The sequence below is a fragment of the Eptatretus burgeri genome, chromosome 8 (genome assembly GCF_056783735.1).
Source record: "Eptatretus burgeri isolate ZD-2024b chromosome 8, Ebu_testis_v1, whole genome shotgun sequence".
NCBI classification, from domain to species: Eukaryota; Metazoa; Chordata; class Myxini; order Myxiniformes; family Myxinidae; genus Eptatretus; species Eptatretus burgeri.
The window spans coordinates 28670199-28687924 of record NC_140968.1 but is presented as its reverse complement, the minus strand read 5'-3'; the positions used below and the strand labels follow the sequence as shown (position 1 = coordinate 28687924).

General features: G+C 41.9%; 1 protein-coding gene and 1 pseudogene across 2 annotated transcripts in view; both read left to right on the top strand.

The window, feature by feature from the left end:
* The window catches only part of LOC147021407 (bis(5'-adenosyl)-triphosphatase enpp4-like), a 70401-nt gene that overhangs the window by 49028 nt on the left and 3647 nt on the right, over positions 1 to 17726 (top strand). For both annotated transcript variants that reach the window (XM_085891321.1, XM_085891322.1), the window contains exon 6: positions 4580 to 4760. In XM_085891321.1, the coding sequence (XP_085747447.1) occupies positions 4580 to 4760 (181 nt within the window). The remainder of the gene's footprint in view (positions 1 to 4579; positions 4761 to 17726) is intronic.
* Positions 6637 to 15836, top strand: LOC147021408 (uncharacterized; annotated as a pseudogene).

Here is a 17726-nt window from a genome sequence, read left to right as displayed (position 1 = left end):
AAATTAAACATTGCCATTGATAACATCGACTCTCCTTCAATCGTTCACTCTCCTTGGTGTTACAATCCAATCAGATCTTAAGTGGAATAGTCAGGTCCAGCAGATGGTATCTCGTGCTGCATGACGGCTCCACGTTCTTTGAAGAAATTCGGTGCGAGTGCCCTTGATCTTGTTGAAATATACAAAGTGTTCACCTGCCCTTTGCTGGAGTTTGGTGTGCCCGTATGGGGTTCTGGCATCACAAGGTCTCAGAGTTACGAGATTGAACGACTCCATAAGCATATTGACCGTTTTTACAGCCATTTTTCCCTGCTGTGCAGAGGTTAGGCTTTTTCTTGAGGCAATGTTTTATGGCCGGATGCCCTTCCTGACGCCAACCCTGGTCGCCTCTTACGACACACAGGGATATGGTACACCTATTCTAACCGGGGCATACACCGGGACCAGTACACTGGTACTCACTTCGCCGACCTCAGAAGGATGACGGGCTGAGTCAACCCCCTGGTGTTAATTCAGCAGCCAACGGGGCTTGAATTCAGGACCCTGGGATCCCAAGCCGCCACCCTTACCACTAAGCCAACACCAGGCTTGAGTCCAAAAGCGTATGCTCCGTTTTATTGCATACCCATTTATTCAGTCCGACACACAACTTAGTAATTATGATATACAATTGTTGAGTGAATGCAGGAATAAGCTTCTCTTGCGTTTTCGACTCTGTCTTCTAAAGTCTGATCATCACTGTAACATTCTTCTTTCCACCAGTCAATCTGTGTCTAGATATAATATTCAACTCAGAAATGCTCCACATCTCGACCGACCTCACTGACTCAAACATCCCATGTTGTCCTTCAAAAATATTATGCAAGCTATCACCGTCGCACTGAACAAATTAAATTCCTACATGGGGCACAGTATCAGCGGCACTACTGCACCCCTGCAAGAGCTGATGCAATACAGCAGCCATGTACGGCATATACGATCGAGGGAACATCACGTGATCTGTACCAAGCCAGGGGATTTGCTGATCACTGATATTTATCCATTTTAATGTTGCTGATCATCATGGCCGTATTGTAAAACATATATAAATTGACCAATGATATATTTTCCGTAATTTTGATGTTCCTGGTACGGTAAATGTAGATCTGAAAATGCAACTTCTCTGAAACTACACACAAAATTTTGATGAAACTTCAACACAACCTTCATCACCTGTGATGTACCAAAGTTTGTTCACTGCATTAAAAAAAGAAAATCCACAGGTATTTACTTTCTTCTCCATTGAATATTTTGTGGATTATCCAAACCTACCAGTGGTTCCCTGGTTTTCTTACCCAGCCGTGACTAGGTGAGCACCCAGGGGTATTGCCCCTATTTTTAGCTCACCTGGAACTTAGTTCCAGGGAGTATATGGAATGGCGCATTGTCCGTCCGTCCATCCGTCCACAAATACTTTCAACTCCTCCTCTGAAACTACACCTCATTTCGATGAAACTTGACCACAACGCTCATCACCCTGTATGTATCAAAGTTTGTTCATGCCATTAAAAAAAAATCTGGCTGTGATGGAGTTGTAAGTGGGGTTGCCCCCCAAAATAAGTATTTACTTTCTTCTAAGAAACTACACACACTATTCCGATGAAACTTGACTACAACTTTCATCATCCGTGATGTACCAAAGTTTGTTCATGACATTGGGAAAATCGGAGTCTAAGGGGAAGGGAGTTGCCCCCCAGATATGTATTTGCTTTTTTATGCAAAACTACACTGCAAAAAAAAAAAACTACACTGCAAAAAACTACAAACTGCAAAACTACATGCAGTTTGTCCACACAATTTCCATGAAACTTGACCACAGCCTTCATCACCCATGATGTACTAAAGTTTTTTTAAAGACATTAAAAAATTGGTGTCTAAGGGATTCAACATGGGGGGTTGCCCCCCAAAATATGTATTTGCCTTCTTCTATGAAACCACACGCACAATTTCGATGAAACTTGACCACAACCTTCATCACCCGTGATGTACCAAAGTTTGTTCTTGGCAATAAAAAAATCCATAGGTATTTACTTTCTTCTCCGTGACATATTTTGTGGGTCATCTATGCCTTCCAGTGGTTCCATGGTTATCTTATCTAGCCGCTACCAGGTGAGCACCCATGGGTATTGCCCCTATGTTTATGCCTCCCCTGACGAAGTTGACGGAGGAATTATGTTCTGGGTTGTACGTACGTCCGTCCGTGCTAATGTTCTCTCTTTTTCTCCGCAACCGCTTATCCGATTGACACAATTTTCACCATAGGTGCGATTACTCATGTAGAATGTTTCATTGATAATTATGACATAGGTCATGTGGTGTGGCAGCCATGTTGGGAAAAAGGAAAAACTTTGGACCTCTGTAAGTAGCTCTTAAAACGCTCTATGGAAGAAAATTGAAATGTGGCAAATGTGAAGTACTCCCCATGGGAAATAAGTGCGATTTTTTTTCTTTAATGTCATAGCTGGCTTCGTTATGATGTCACAATTGCGTACATCGAACTCTTTATCTGATTAGTATGAAAATTTTTGAGGATCATCTCGGGATAAATTATCTGGGGGAAAAATTGATGACTTCATCGGTCACATGGCTCAGCAGCCATTTTTTTTTTAACATAAAAACCTTCAAAAATCTTCTTTGAAGAATAAACCTTTAAAAATCTTCTCCAGAGCAGCTTGACAGATCAAGAAGAAACTTCACCCACACATTCCCCAAGCCTTGGGGCTACCAGGGTGTTCACAAATAATTAATAGGTCACATGGTCTGGCAGCCATATTAGATTGAATGAAAATTTTTAAAAAATTGTCTCTTGAACCGCTTCATCAACTGTCGTGAAACGTCACATTTGTGATCTAGTAGTCGTGGGGAGTATATGCCTTCAATTTCAACCTGATCAGATGCATGGTCTGACAGCCAGAATTATTTAATATTTTGAATCTCGGTTTAGGGATTTAAATCAAACTTGGTGCAAGTATGTATAATGATGTAATAATGTGGGTGGAGGTATGTCTCGTGACATTGAAAAGTGCCCTTCTAGTTCACTCTAAATAATCTCTGGTCGAGACAGAAAGGCAAAAGTATTGTCATGTTCGCCTGCCCCATTCATTGTGCTCCAGACAGCTCCAACTGTAGCATGCAGTTTGTCCACAGTTTAATCCACGGTATATTATATCTTTCATTTGTCCAAACTTTGAATTTGTACATATTTATGAGAAGGTATGATATTTTAGCCCTCAAACTAATTTATGGGTTGACACTGTGACTACTGGGCAATGGTATTTCTGCCTCTGTTTAAATATATAAGCTTTATCCTGGTGTTGCACTTTCTGATTGGTTTAATGGCAGTGAATCACATTATGAGCTTTGAACTTCTGTAGTTATTTTTATTTGATGAAGGGATAGCAACAACAGAGTATTTGTTACCCTCGGCAGATGACAGGGTATTGCATTTGGGTCCGTTTGTTTGTCTGTCTGTCTGCACAGAACTTTTGTATTTTTCTCCGCAACCGCTTGTCGGATTAAGATGAAATTTTCATCAGTGGTGCGCCGACTCATGTAGAATGCTTTAATGATAATTATGATGTCATAGGTCACATGGTATGGCAGCCATATTGGAAAACTTTGGACCTCTGTATCTCTGAAACCGCACCAAGGAAAAAAAATTGAAACTTAGCACATCGCAAGCACTCCTCATGGGGAATGTGATTTTCTTTAATGACGGCATTGGTGCTCTCGTTATGGCATCATAATTGCATATGTAGAACGCCACATTCAATCAGTATGAAATTTTTTTTCGGGTCATCTAGGGATTAAATGATCAAAAGAAAAAAAAAATCATGACGCCATCGGTCACATGATTCGGCTGCCATATTGTTTTTTTTTTTAAACCTTCAAAAATCTTCTCTGAAGGGGCTGAACAAATTGAGGCGAAACTTTACATATATGACTGCCTGTCCATGAGGAACAAAAAGTTCACACGTTGTATCATAGGTCACATGGTTTGGCAGCCATATTGGATTTACCCCTGTAATACCTATAAAAATAAACCACTCAAAAGAAGTCCTGGTGAGGGTCTGCAATCACTGATTGCTCTTTTTCTTGTTTTTGTTTTGGCTTTTGTTTTAAAACCATATTTGTGTTACTTGTGTTGTTTTGGAGGTTATGTTTTCACTCCTGTTTGTTTGTCTGCCTGTTTGTGAGCATGATATTTCAAAAAGTTATGGACCGATTCTGCTGAAACTTGGTGGATGAGTTGGGTGGATAATAAGAACAAGCCAATTCGATTTTGGTTCAGGTCCAGTTCCAGATCCGGCCTATCGGTGAACACAAAATGCAAACTTTTCAGCGTGGCGGAGGTATACACTCGACCAAGTGCTGCTCTTGTGCGTTGCTTCCACCTGTTATTTCCAATATCGGATGTCTATCAATGCAATGCATATTTGCTAAATGACATGAGCTACAAGTGGCCCTACTTAGCTACTGTGTGCATTGTGCAGGGTAATTTGCTCACTTTAGTTTGAATTTTAATGATTTCTTTTTTCAGTTGGAGAGCATGGATATAACAACTCCCTCTCTGCCATGCAAACAATACTGTTCGCCAGTGGCCCCGACCTTCAGACTGGCATAAAAATTCCCACCATGAGGAACATAGACATCTACCCCCTTCTCTGTCACCTTCTGGGTATTCGCCCTCAACCTAACAATGGCTCTCTGATATATTCACGGTAAAGGCACTCTTCATTTCACTTCACATGTTATCTTCCTTCGTTGTGGTTCCATCTTTGTCTGATGGCCTAATCTGCACCGGATAGACGGTTGTAAAATATTCAGTCTTGTTTCTCGGATGGTAATTGTACGTTTTACGATTTGTATCTGCTTTAGTTTCTTTACAGCACTGCGCACTCGATTGAGAGCTCCCTTTGTACGTGCATTAGTGATAACTTATCAAATAAACTGGAATAGGAATTATTTGTAATCAACTTTAGGCTCATTTTTCACTCACTTCGCCATCAAGATGCATACATGCTAGATCCCGTGTGTATGTCATGTGATGTGATGTGATGATTAGCCGTTTAAAACGGAGAAATCGTTTAATTTCAGGGTGCTTCATCAACGACTTTTGGAATCTATTCGTAACTACCAATTAAACGTTTAACAAACGTCCAAAAATGTATTGACTTATTGGATTTCCCTTCGATTAAAAAAACAAAGCAAAACTCGTGTTTTTAATGCGAAATTCTAATCTTTCAAATAGAGTTCACTTCCCAACTGAAGGGAAATTCGTTTTTCAATTCACATTGACCGATAAGAGAGCGGCATGCACAGTCATTCCTGAAGCGAAAGTGTTTTGATAAGTTGTCGAAGCGATAGTCCAGCAGATTGCTCAACTAATCCAAATGATAAATGAGAACAGCACTCGGTAGAGCAGATACCTTCACCAAGCTGAACAGTTTACGTTTTGTATCCCACTGATAGGCTGGATCTGCATCTGGACTTTAACCAAAAGCCAACTAGAAAGCATCTGAAAATGCAAAGCCCGTTCACGTCCGCTTTGTTTTTGGTCTTCTTCTTCTTCCCCCTCTTCTTATTCTTCTTCTTCTTCTTGCCCCTTGACATTTTGACCTCAAAAAGCAAGAGACTTCGAGCATTTTATTGGTGAACCAATTCAGTGACCCAATATGCAAATCCTGTTCAATCTCGCAGAGTACCGAACCTCTGGGGTGGGTGTAGATTGTGCATTACTTGCTGAAAAAAAAGTATAATCTGGGCATTGCAAGAAGATTATAGCTATAGATGTTTGTGTGGTGTGCGTCGAAAGGAGTCAAAAGGGTCTCATCAAACGGAAGACCAAGAAGGAACCCGAAGAAGTAAATATCAAAGATGGAGTCATCAGGAGGAACCTGGATAGGATTCGGGTTTCAGCCACTACTCCACAACCATCAAACCCATCCAGGCGCAGCCAAGTGAGCCTTGCAGAAAAATTTCTGCAAGAATTCACTTCTCCTTAGAGAGATAGATAAAGAAAGAGAGAAACAGAAGAAAAAAGCAAGAATTAGAATGAAAAGAGAATTGTGAGAAAAATAAAGAAGAGAAGTGTAAATGGAAGAAAGTACATGGACGTCGGGAAGAACCCGGGCAGATAAATTTCAACAGTTACTCCCCAGGCTCAAACGTGCCAACAGGTACAAGCTACCAGAGTAAGGTGTTTAAGGGGTGTAAAAGTCTAAAGGATCTTCGTGTTTCAAATGGTCCAAAGGGAAGAATAAGCTATGAGCCAGACCCCCCAAATTGACCGGTCGGTACCATACAGATGGAGTAAGGCTCATTATGATTTTTAGCAAGATATATGTCCCGAGATATGAAAAAAAAGTGATAGCAGTGTATAACTCTCTGCCATCTCTGTGTTATCACCCGAAATATTATTATACGCCCGCTTCGCTTCGCCAAAAAATTTGATATTTGCTAAAATTGGAATAAATATTTTCTTAAGGACCACAGAGTGCCAATAATTTGCATACTGGATGACAACTAATATAGTAATATAAATATAGAACATTTATGGGGGTTATTTGTCAAACTTTTGATATAATGACAAAAAATATGTTAAATTTAGTGAAAAAGTGGCCGAAATCGCTTCGAGTTCAGAATTCACATTGTAAGTTTTTGTCAATATTTCAAAAAGGCAAACTCCCAGAGTAACATTTGACCCCTCAAAATCTTCGCAAGGAACCACTGCATTGGAATATATCATTACTTTGTAATATGGTGGTTGTTTGGGTCACATATTTTGGCAAAGTTCAACCATACCCCCTAATTTTGATATTTTGGAACAAAACATAGATTTTGAACATTTTAGGTTTATTCGTCTACTTTTGGAATCTCAGTGTAATTTTTGGTTTAACTATTTAATATCATAAAAAACTAGATAAATATGTAACATCCCAGATGCAATATTTCACAAATTGAAACATCTACATACGTATATTAAAAATGCCTAAAAGTAGTGGATAGCCTAAAACATTACTGTATTTCCATCTGTATTACCCAAGTAAATTGTTATTTCCTTTTGTCATTCCAGGTAATGTGGTAATGGTGGCGGTGGTGGTGTTAGTGCTTGCCCAGTATGTGTCGTTGCTAGTACAATCGCAATGGAAGAACAAATCAGAGATGAGGCCGAAGAGCCAACTGGAAGACACTGTATAATTCACAAGGAATCACTGAGTATTGATCCAAATGAACAACTTACCAGTCCACAAAGTTTTGAACCATGGAAAACCCTTATAAATGCTGCTCAAGTAAGCGATCACTCCCCAATACTTGACATTGCTAAATTGGTGACAGACAAGGAGATTCCAGTGATATTCTACCATAGGAAATGCAGGAGAATTTTCACGATGAAGAGAGATCTGGAAGCCCTTAAACATAAAACAGATCCAAGCTCAACTGAGGAAGCTGTTGCTAGGTGTTCCAATGCTAAGTGACCGGCAAGACGATCCTCATCAGAATCACGCATCTATGACTACACATGCATTTTCTGCAAAAATGTCAAGAGATACAAGGGAACGTCAACTCGGGAAAAACTAGTCCAATCTGTGGAGTTGAGATCAGACCAGAAGCTTCGAGCTTGTGCAGTCCGCAAGTGTGACACCAAGCTTTTAGCCATAACGAGTAGGGACATAGTTGCTGCTGAAGCACATTATCATGCTTCCTGCTACAGGGAATACACAAGACCAGCACCTGGTCTCGATACAGAGCCTGCTCCTTCTCAGGAGAATGATATGCATCTCGAAAAGCAAGACGAATCGTATGCAGAACTGTTTCATTATATACGAACTGACATCGTTCCCAACTAGCAAATTGTCAGAGTTACAACGTTTACAGAGAAACTGCGAACGATGATGTCTGCCAGAGGCATACATAGTCTAACAGAATCCACCAAGAAACATCTCCGTTGGAAATTGGAACAGGAGTTTGGAGACTGTATTCAGATTTTCGCTGACACAAAAGGAAAACTTGTTGTTGTACCTGATTGCATAACTATGCATAACACAACAATCGTCAGTGAGTATTGTGATATGGAAAGGGAGCTGAAAACTTGGAAAGATAAATCAAAAAATATCTCGAAGATCATTGATCAGTCATCGTCATTTTTGAGAGCAACAATAAAGGACGAGAAAAAAACCAACGACCTGGCCCTATCACCCGTCCGACGTGGAGAAAGAATCATTTACTGCACCAGAATATCTTCGACGGTTTCTGATCGGTCTACTAACTGGTGATCCAGAACACAAACACCCTTCACCGAGAGTAACAATGCTCACGGAATCCTTCAGTCAAGATGTGGTATATTCAGTGACATGTGGTATGCAGAAGCCACCAAAACATATATTGCTTCCATACATGGTTAAAACACTCACTGGGAATACAGAGTTGATATGGACGTTGAACAGATTAGGCCATGGGATATCTTGCTCTCAGCTGGAAGAAAATGACAGCCTTGTGCTTACAGAAGCTCGCAGCTAATCTAAATCAGCAGACACTCATACCAACAAGTATTTAACCATATACGTTTACCAACTTGGCATGGGACAACATTGATAGATTGGAAGAAACATTGAGTGGAAAGGGAACGTCACATTATGTGAATGGTATCGTGGTACAGGCCAGTGTTTATGGACCACATCTTCCAAAACAAGCGCTTCCTGAGATAGCCAAGAAAAAGCAAAGATCTTTGGATGTCTCTGATCACGAATTGACAACATACGTTGCTGGACAGCGCGTTGGACCACAGTTGCTCACAACAGACACGAGCATAGTAACAGAGTACACAGCTACGAACAAAAACCTCATCTGGATACTTGCTCGAATGACCGACGCAGAGAAGCAGCGCATACCAAGCTGGACAGGTTTCAATATAAACACCAGAGATTCTCTGACAGTCTCAAAGGATGTTGTTGGTTATATGCCCACGATCAATGCTCCAGCTACGGAATTGACTAGAGTCGCTGAAATATTAAACCAGTCAGAACTTGTGAGGACGGCACTACAGTTAGAGGAGATTGTCGTAGTGTTGGACCAGGCATTATATGCTAAGGCAGCCGAAATCATCTGGAAACACACTGACAAGTATTCACGAATCATTCTCCATCTGGGTACTTTCCATACAGTCTGCAATATACTCGCAATTCTCGGAGCTCGTTTTCAAGATGCTGGTCTCCGGGACCTATGCATAGAAACAAACCTCACAGTGGAAGGCTCACTTGCCAGTGTGTTTTCTGGGAAGATGTACAACCGTGCAGTGTATGTGCGCAAGTCTGTGTATGAAGCATTCATGAGACTAGCATGAGGAGGCATTCATTCCATGGGTTGAGAAAAACAAACCATAAGAAAAGAACAACATAACGTCTGTGTCAGAAGAAGTGAATGATTTGGTCGAACATTTGTGTCAACAGAAATTTGACAGTCTTCTGGCAAACCCCAAATACACGGAGTTAGTCACCACCTGGAACGAATTCTTAGACCATGTTTGCCATGAAAATGGAGAACTCTCAGCCTTTTGGATGTCTTATGTGGACATTGTTGAAAACGTCTTGCTTGCCCTGCTGCGTGCTGCTCGAGAAGGAAATTGGCTCTTGCATATCTCTGCTATCTACAACATGATCCCCTGGTGTTTTGCAAACGACAGATTTAACTATACACGATACCTACCAGCGTATTATGCTGAGATGACCAATCTGACAGCCAATCATCCAGCTGTGTACCAGGCCTTCTTAGGTGGTTTGTTCTCTGTTCAACTATCCAGTCACAATACATTTGGACGCATTCCTGTTGACCAAAAGACTGAAGTCACTGTGAACAAGGATACACAGACCCCAGGAGGCACAACAAGGTTTAGTCTGAAATCAGGAGCAGTCAAGTGCTATTACATTACTGCAGAACACAGGAGTGCCTTTCTTGGTCAGATGAGGGAAATGGTACATGAAGACGGATCAAATGTTCCACATGCTGACCTGCACGAAACGCGTGTGAGGAAAGATGAGGATGCTGTTTCGACAATCGTCCATCTGGTGAAGAGCTGGGTAAATCCATTTGAAGAAGCCCACGAACTTATCAGTATCTCGACAGCAAAAAAAGCCCCCGAAGATATCTGCTCGGATTTGAAGAATGCCAGAGACATTGGAGTTCAATGCTACACAAACTTCAAAGCTGAGAGACTCGAGACGGACCCACCAATCAAACGCTTTCATGATCCAATGAAAACGAACAAACTGAAAACCTTCAGTAATTTATGCAAGAAGAAACAAGTCAAAATGAGTGGCAGATCCGTGCTTCTTCAAGCTGACAGAGCATTGTTTGGTCGCATCATTGTGATGGCACAGGGATGAAATCTGCAGATGGCTGATGTACTATCCCATCCTCTTGGTCCGTTACCATGGGCACTGGCAACCCCAGAAGGTCTCCACCGTAAAACCAACAAGGCTGCTCTTGCTAGTTATCTACAAAAGAATGTAGCCCCAGCTGATCAACTTCCTGATCATTCTGCAACCATAATAGATGGAATGAGCATAATTCAGAAGGTGAAAGGGGATCAAGTCAACTTGGGGGAAATTGCCCAGTTTGTTTTGTCGATGGCACTGAAAGGATGGCAGCACTAGTGACAGGATCGACATAGTCTTCGACACCTACCCAGATACATCCATCAAGAACTGTGAAAGGCTTGCCAGAGGAGAGGAACTTGGACTGAAGCTTCAGGACATCACAGCATCGCAAATTATAAGGCAATGGAGAAGTTTCTTGCCCATGTTGGGAATAAGTCTAGCCTCATTTCATTTCTGGTGAGCGAATGGAGGAAACCAGATTACACCAAGCATCTGAATGGAAAGGTCTTATTTGTAACAACTGAAGACTAGTGTTTCAAAATAACCAGGGAAGGACACCAGGAGGTGCTTGATCTGCAAAGTACACAGGAGGAAGCAGATGGTCGACTCTTCCTTCACGCTGCTCATGCTGCACAGACTGGATATCCAGCAGTCGTAATCAGCTCCGATGACACTGGCGTATTCATCATGGCGTTGGCGTTTCATACTGAAATTGCATCAAAATTGTTCCAGAAATGTGGCACCAAAGAACGGAAACGAATCATTGACATTACCAAAATTGCAGCTTCAGTGGGTGCAGATGTTTGTCATGGACTTGTAGGGATGCATGCTTACACAGGTTGCGACACTGTCAGCACATTTGCCGGCGAAGGCAAACTCGGAGCGCTTAAATTGCTTAGGTCTAGCAAAGAGGTCCAAGAAACGTTCGCAGAGTTGGGACAAGAATGGAATGTGGCCGAGGAGCTTATGGATAAGCTGGAGAATTTCACATTCCTCCTATATGCATCCAAGTCTGGTACAAAGGAACTTAATAGCCTTCGATACCATCTATTCTGTGCGAAAAAGGGCGGGATTGAGAGCCACCAAATGCCTCCATGCAATGACTACTTCTGAAAACACGTACAGCGGGCCAATTACCAGGCAGCAATTTGGAAACTAAGTCTTCAGAGGCACCCAATGACCCCCAGTTCAGTTGGAAAAGGATGGAAATGGGATGATCAGGATGGAACAACTCTGGCTGTGGACTGGATGAGTGGACAGCCAGCACCTCAGGCTCTTCTGGATTTGTTGGCCTGTAATTGCTCCAGGAGCTGCAAGCTACCAAGTTGTGTCTGCATTGCCAGTGGACTGAAATGTACAGACATGTGTAAACTTGCTGCCTGCGACAATCAGCCATTGTCTGTCGAGTCAGACGACGACAGCCTCGACGAGGATGATCCATCTGACGAGGAGCAAGAATACGGGTTCTGAGCCAAATATGCTGCGCATCTAAAGGGAGGGACACTTTCGTGATGTCATTTCAGACATTTATTTTCTGTTATAAGTGATTTAAGTATAATATATATGACGTTCATTGTAATTTAAAGTAGCCCGATGCATAAAAGGATAGGTTCAATTTATAAGCATTATTTAGTATGTGTTTAATTTAAATGCCTGTAATCTGTCAATTGTGTTAAAAATTGATTGGTAATAAAAATGTATAACAAGACGTATTTGTTCGAGAGATCAGTTAATGATAACATAATTATGATAAACCTAGAGTGTGCAGTAATTTTGCATGTATTGTGAAATATAATGTACCTGATGTTACATACCTACTTTCGGATACTAGCTAATACCAAAAATTACACTGAGATACCAAAAGTAGACGAATAAACCTAAAATGTTCAAAATCTATGTTTTGTTCCAAAATATCAAAATTAGAGGGTATGGTTGAACTTTGCCAAAATATGTGCCCCCAAACAACCATCATATTACAAAGTAATGATATATTCCAATGCAGTGGTTCCTTGCGAAGATTTTGAGGGGTCAAATGTTACTCTGGGAGTTTTCATTTTGAAATATTGACAAAAACGTACAATGTGAATTCTGAACTCGAAGCGATTTCGGCCACTTTTTCACTAAATTTAACATATTTTTTGTCATTATATCAAAAGTTTGACAAATAACCCCCAGAAATGTTCTATATTTCTATTACTATATTAGTTGGCATCCAGTATGCAAATTATTGGCACTATGTGGTCCTTAAAAATATTTATTCCAATTTTAGCAAATATCACATTTTTTGGTGAAGCGAAGCGGGCGTATAATAATATTTCGGGTGATAACACAGAGATGGCCGAGAGTTATACACTGCTATCACTTTTTTTTCATATCTCGGGACATATATCTTGCTAAAAATCACAATGAGCCTTACTCCATCTGTATGGTACCAAACAACCCCCTTGGCTCATAGCCTATAAATGTCTAAGAGGTCTGAAGGGTATTTTCCAATTGTAGTTGTGGTCTAAGTGATCTAAAGGCTGTAAAGGTCTTTAGGAGTCAAGGTATAAAGTGTCAAAAGGGTCTGAATGTTTTTAAGGGCATAATTGTCTAAAATGTGCAAAGGTCAAGGGGTCTAAGCAGTCTAAAGTGGGCGAGGGTCTTTAAGGGGTCAAAGCGATCTAAAGGGTGAAACGGTCTAAATGTCTAAAAGGAACGTTTTAATAGTCTGTAATTAAAAGATGTAGGCATGGTCCAACGATACGTAATTAATAGACGTATTCACGGTCAAACGGTATGCAATGAGAACAGCACTCGGGAGACCGTATACCTCCGCCAGGCTGACCAGTTTACATTTTGTATCACCGATAGGCCGGATCTTCACCAAAATCGAATCAGCTTATTCTTGTCACATGCCCAACTCGTCCACTATGTTTCGCCCTCCACACCGTTTTGAAACGTGCTATATATTGTTTTTGGCCCCATCTCCCATCTGGTGAAGAAACGCTTTACAAATTAAGAAATTCTCGTCTTCAGATTCACATCTGGATTGTCACAAAAATCTAATCAGTTCGTCCTCGTCACACACCCAACCTGTCGACTGAGTTTCGTTTGAATCAGTCCATAGCTTGTCTCCATTTCTGTGAAATATATGGTGTACATGTCAGGTGTTTGTGAGGGTTGGAATAGGGGGCAGTTGAGGAAGGTAGAACAAAATCGCACTGCACTTAGTCATCCAGTTCAATGTCAGAAAAAAAAATTGATGGAGAGTATACAAGATGAAGGTTGTCTTCAGAGGGGGTCCAGTACATGGCACCTGGTTGCAGGAAAAATGAGGCAAATTGCAAAACCAAAACTTTTTCAACAAAAGAATAATGTCAATATTTTGATGCCAAACATTAACCAATTGAGAGGAGATAAAATAAGTCTTACGCTTGTAATTAAAACCAGACTCGGTGGTGGAATAGTTGGAGCGTCCACTCTGAGTCTGGGATGTCGGTGGTTCAAACAACGTCTGAGTCATAACAAAAGCTTTAAAAACGGTCTGTGACATTTCAGCATTTAAAAGGATAGAGCATGGACAAACCATGCTGGGAAAGCAATGGCAAACCACCCAGTGTAACCCTTGCCAAGAATCTGCTTTGGCAACACCAATGCTCTGTCGAGTGTATGGTTCATCAAATTGTAATTCAATACTCTGCGAGGAGGCAAAACAATACCAACCCTCTTCGTTAATGTTCCAGGTATATTTAGTTGTACATGACGGACATCCCCATCGACAGGTAAAACAACTGTGGTTGTCTATGCATACAAAACTATGAGGACTTGGAGATATTTTGGGCCTCAGACATGTGACAGCAGCCAAAACCTTCACTGGTGGAATGAACAAAGCAGATTTTCATACATCTACAAGTCTTCAATCATCATTTACTGTACATTAGTGTCTGTTCATAGCGTAATGATACTATAAAAATGTTGTTTGAGTCAGAGTGTTTGGGATTCTCATCTGAGCAAATTGCAGCACGTGCTGGGATTTCAAGTTCAGATTTGATGTGCATGTTGTGTTTATTTGTCTTTTGTCTATGATTATTCTTGTGATTTGTGTTAAAGTATATTGATGTCTTCTTGTATCCTTATGATACATGTATGATTGTACATGCAGGCTTCACCTTCAGCATTAATCATTGTAGGGGGACAAAATATCAACTCTCAGAGGCTTGAAATTGCTCTTTTTTTTTAAAATACGAGGTCTGTCTAAAAAGTAACGGGACTGACTTCACAGAAATTTTATTCCAAAAAAATATTGAAATCACAGCTTGTCCCCTTTCAAAATAGTTTCCCTCCAGTCTCACACACTTGTCCATCCTCTTCTTCCATGCTTTGATGCACCCCCAGCAGGCTTCTTCTGGAATCCTCCGGAGCTCCGTCATCACGGCCCTTTTGATAGCTCCTCCACATCAGGAAATCGGGTCCCCTTGATCACCCCCTTAAGCTTGGGTCATAGGAAAAAAATCACAAGGGGCCAAGTCTGGCAAATATGGGATTTGCTCCAGAGTTGGCACGTACCTCTCCGTCAGAAAATGTCACATGCTCAGGGCACTGTGAGCAGGGGCGTTGTCATGATGGAACACCCAGGCGTTGTTCTATCACAGATCCCCCCTCTTGTCCCGGACTGATATCTCATGAGGCGCCGGAGGATCTTGAACACGTATTGATTCACTGTTTAACCCTATGGTAGAAACTCGAAGTAGACGATGCCCTTGATGTCAGAAAACGCTATGAGCATCACCTTGACCTTCGACTTCGACATCCTTGCTTTCTTTGGTCTTGGTGATGCCAGACTTTTCCACCGACGACTCTGCTGTTTGGTCTCAGGATCGTATTCGAATATCCATGATTCATCGGCAGTAATGACTCTCCCGAGCAGGTCTGGGTCGTCCTCGAGGCGCTCGATAATGTCTTGACAGACAGTGACTGTTTGCTGTTTCTGGTCTTCGGACAACAGCTTGGGGATCACCTTTGCACACACCTTACGCATTTCGCGAATTTCAGTGATGATGCTCCAGACAGTGTCCTTGTTGATAGAAAGTTCCTCAGTAATCATCCGCACCGTGAGTCGACGATCTGCGCGCACCATCTGCTTCACACGCTCGATGTTGTCCGCCGTTCTGCTCGTTGAAGATCTTTCAGACCGTGGATCGTCTTCAACCTCCTCCCGTCCCTCTTTGAACCTCTTGTGCCATTCAAATGCACATGTACGTGACATCGTTTCTTCCCCGTAGACTTGCTGCAGCATTGCGAAGGATGCGGAAGGTGTTTTGCCAAGCTTGGCAAGAAACTTCAGATTGGCTCTCTGCTCACGACACATAGCGCGATGACTCAGACTAGACAACGTGTAAAGCACGACCTGTAAAAAAATCACACAATGAGCGCATCAACCATCACCAATCATATATATATATATATATATATATATATATATATATATATATATATATATATATATATATATATATATATATTGCTGGAATGTTGCGAAAGACTGACGCAACCCGTTCATTCAAGGTGTGTAAGGAGAGCAGACAGCAGGCTCAGTCACGTTACTTTTTAGACGGACCTCGTACATAATCTAAGGCTCATGGTAGAGTGCCCATGCACACACACACACAGCCATACAAATGAAAATACATGACAAAACACAGGACTGTTAGATGAGACAAAGCACAGCCACTGAGCTTGGAGGGAAGTGCCGTTATTTCCCGGGGAACTCTGGGTACCAGTGACGTCACAACAATAGCACTGTCTCTCACCACACTCAGTAGGGCATTTCCTCCGTCCCGTGGATGCCAACTGATGGGGATTGCCCATGCTTTTATCCTTTTAAATGCTGAGCGTCAAGCAAGGCAGCAGCACTTACAATGTTTTGAAGTGTTTGGAATGACTCAACTGGGGTTTGAACCTCCGACCCCCCTGACTTGGTGCAGATGTTCTGACTATTACACCACTGAGTGGTAAAATGTACGTTTTTTGTTTGTTTGTTTGTTTTTTATGTGTGTGCTCTGCAAGAAATGTGTCTTTTGTAGACAAATTTGAGACTCGTGGAAGAGCTATAAGATTGAACAGAACAGCTAGAACATAGTAGAAAACAGAAAACAAACAGTTCGCAGGGTATTGGGACACAGAGAAAGAATAGGTAAGTGGAAGAACAAGAGGCGGAAGGTGAAGACACAGGTGGCAAACAATCTGGATACAAGCTCAAGAGCTCCAAGTAAGGGAATGATAGAACAGGAAGGGAAAAATGAGGATGAAACAGCAATGGAATAATAAAAAAATGGAGTGGGAGAGGTGGCAAACATTAACCTGGAAAGGAAGGGGTAGGTTTTAGGGGGGTTCATGAGTGGGAGAAAAAAAATCATGAATTCTTCCTTGGGGATGGTTAATGAGAGAAATGATTGGAGATCATCCGAGGTGGTACTGTACAGCCATTTTGAAGCCCAAGAGGGAAGAATGGGGTTGAGCAGACTGAGAAAGTTGGTTCTTCAGGTGGACAAAAAGAGGATGAATGAGTGGATGTGAACAATTAACCTGGAATTTGGGAGTTTTATCAGAAGTGGGTCACTGCCAGACAGGTGCAAGGGATTACCTCTCCCCTAATATTCGTGGACAGGAAAATGCGTTGTGTTTGTGTTGCAGATTCGAACCCCCTTTGTAATTATTCTCTTTCTAAATCCCCTCTCTTCTTGTCGCTCTCATTCTTTCTCCGCATCTTTTTGCAGTGCCATCCATACATGCTTTGCAACAGACAACATTGCACCTCACAAAACCCACATTACAACTCACTGCAAATCCAAACCAGCACATCATGATGTGGCACAGACTGGGAGTACGAATCTCTTCACCAATGAAGCAACATCAGACCAAAGTGCTTGGCCATAAACCTCATTGCTGAACCATGGACTCTGCCAATGGCGCAGCATGGCGCCACGAATGCACCAATGGAGAGACGGCACTGCTAAAGCTCAAGCTGTACTCAAGGGTTGGGTCCCAGAACCACACCTCCCCAAGGAACTTTATAAGCACGAGAATTCCAGGACGTGGGGCTGGTACGTGTCCGGGGGGAAGTCAAGGAGTCAAGGCAGTGCCTCTGTGAGAAGGAGAATGAGCCTCTTGGTGGTGCAGTCGGGTTGGTGCCACGGTGCAGAGAGTTGACGAGCCGCGGAGTTTCCCTTGACATGCCGGCTGACACACTGACTCACACTCTCTCTCTCTCTCTCATTCTTTCTATCCCTACTTCTAATTAGTTTGTTTAGAATGCACAAAGAGTTTTCA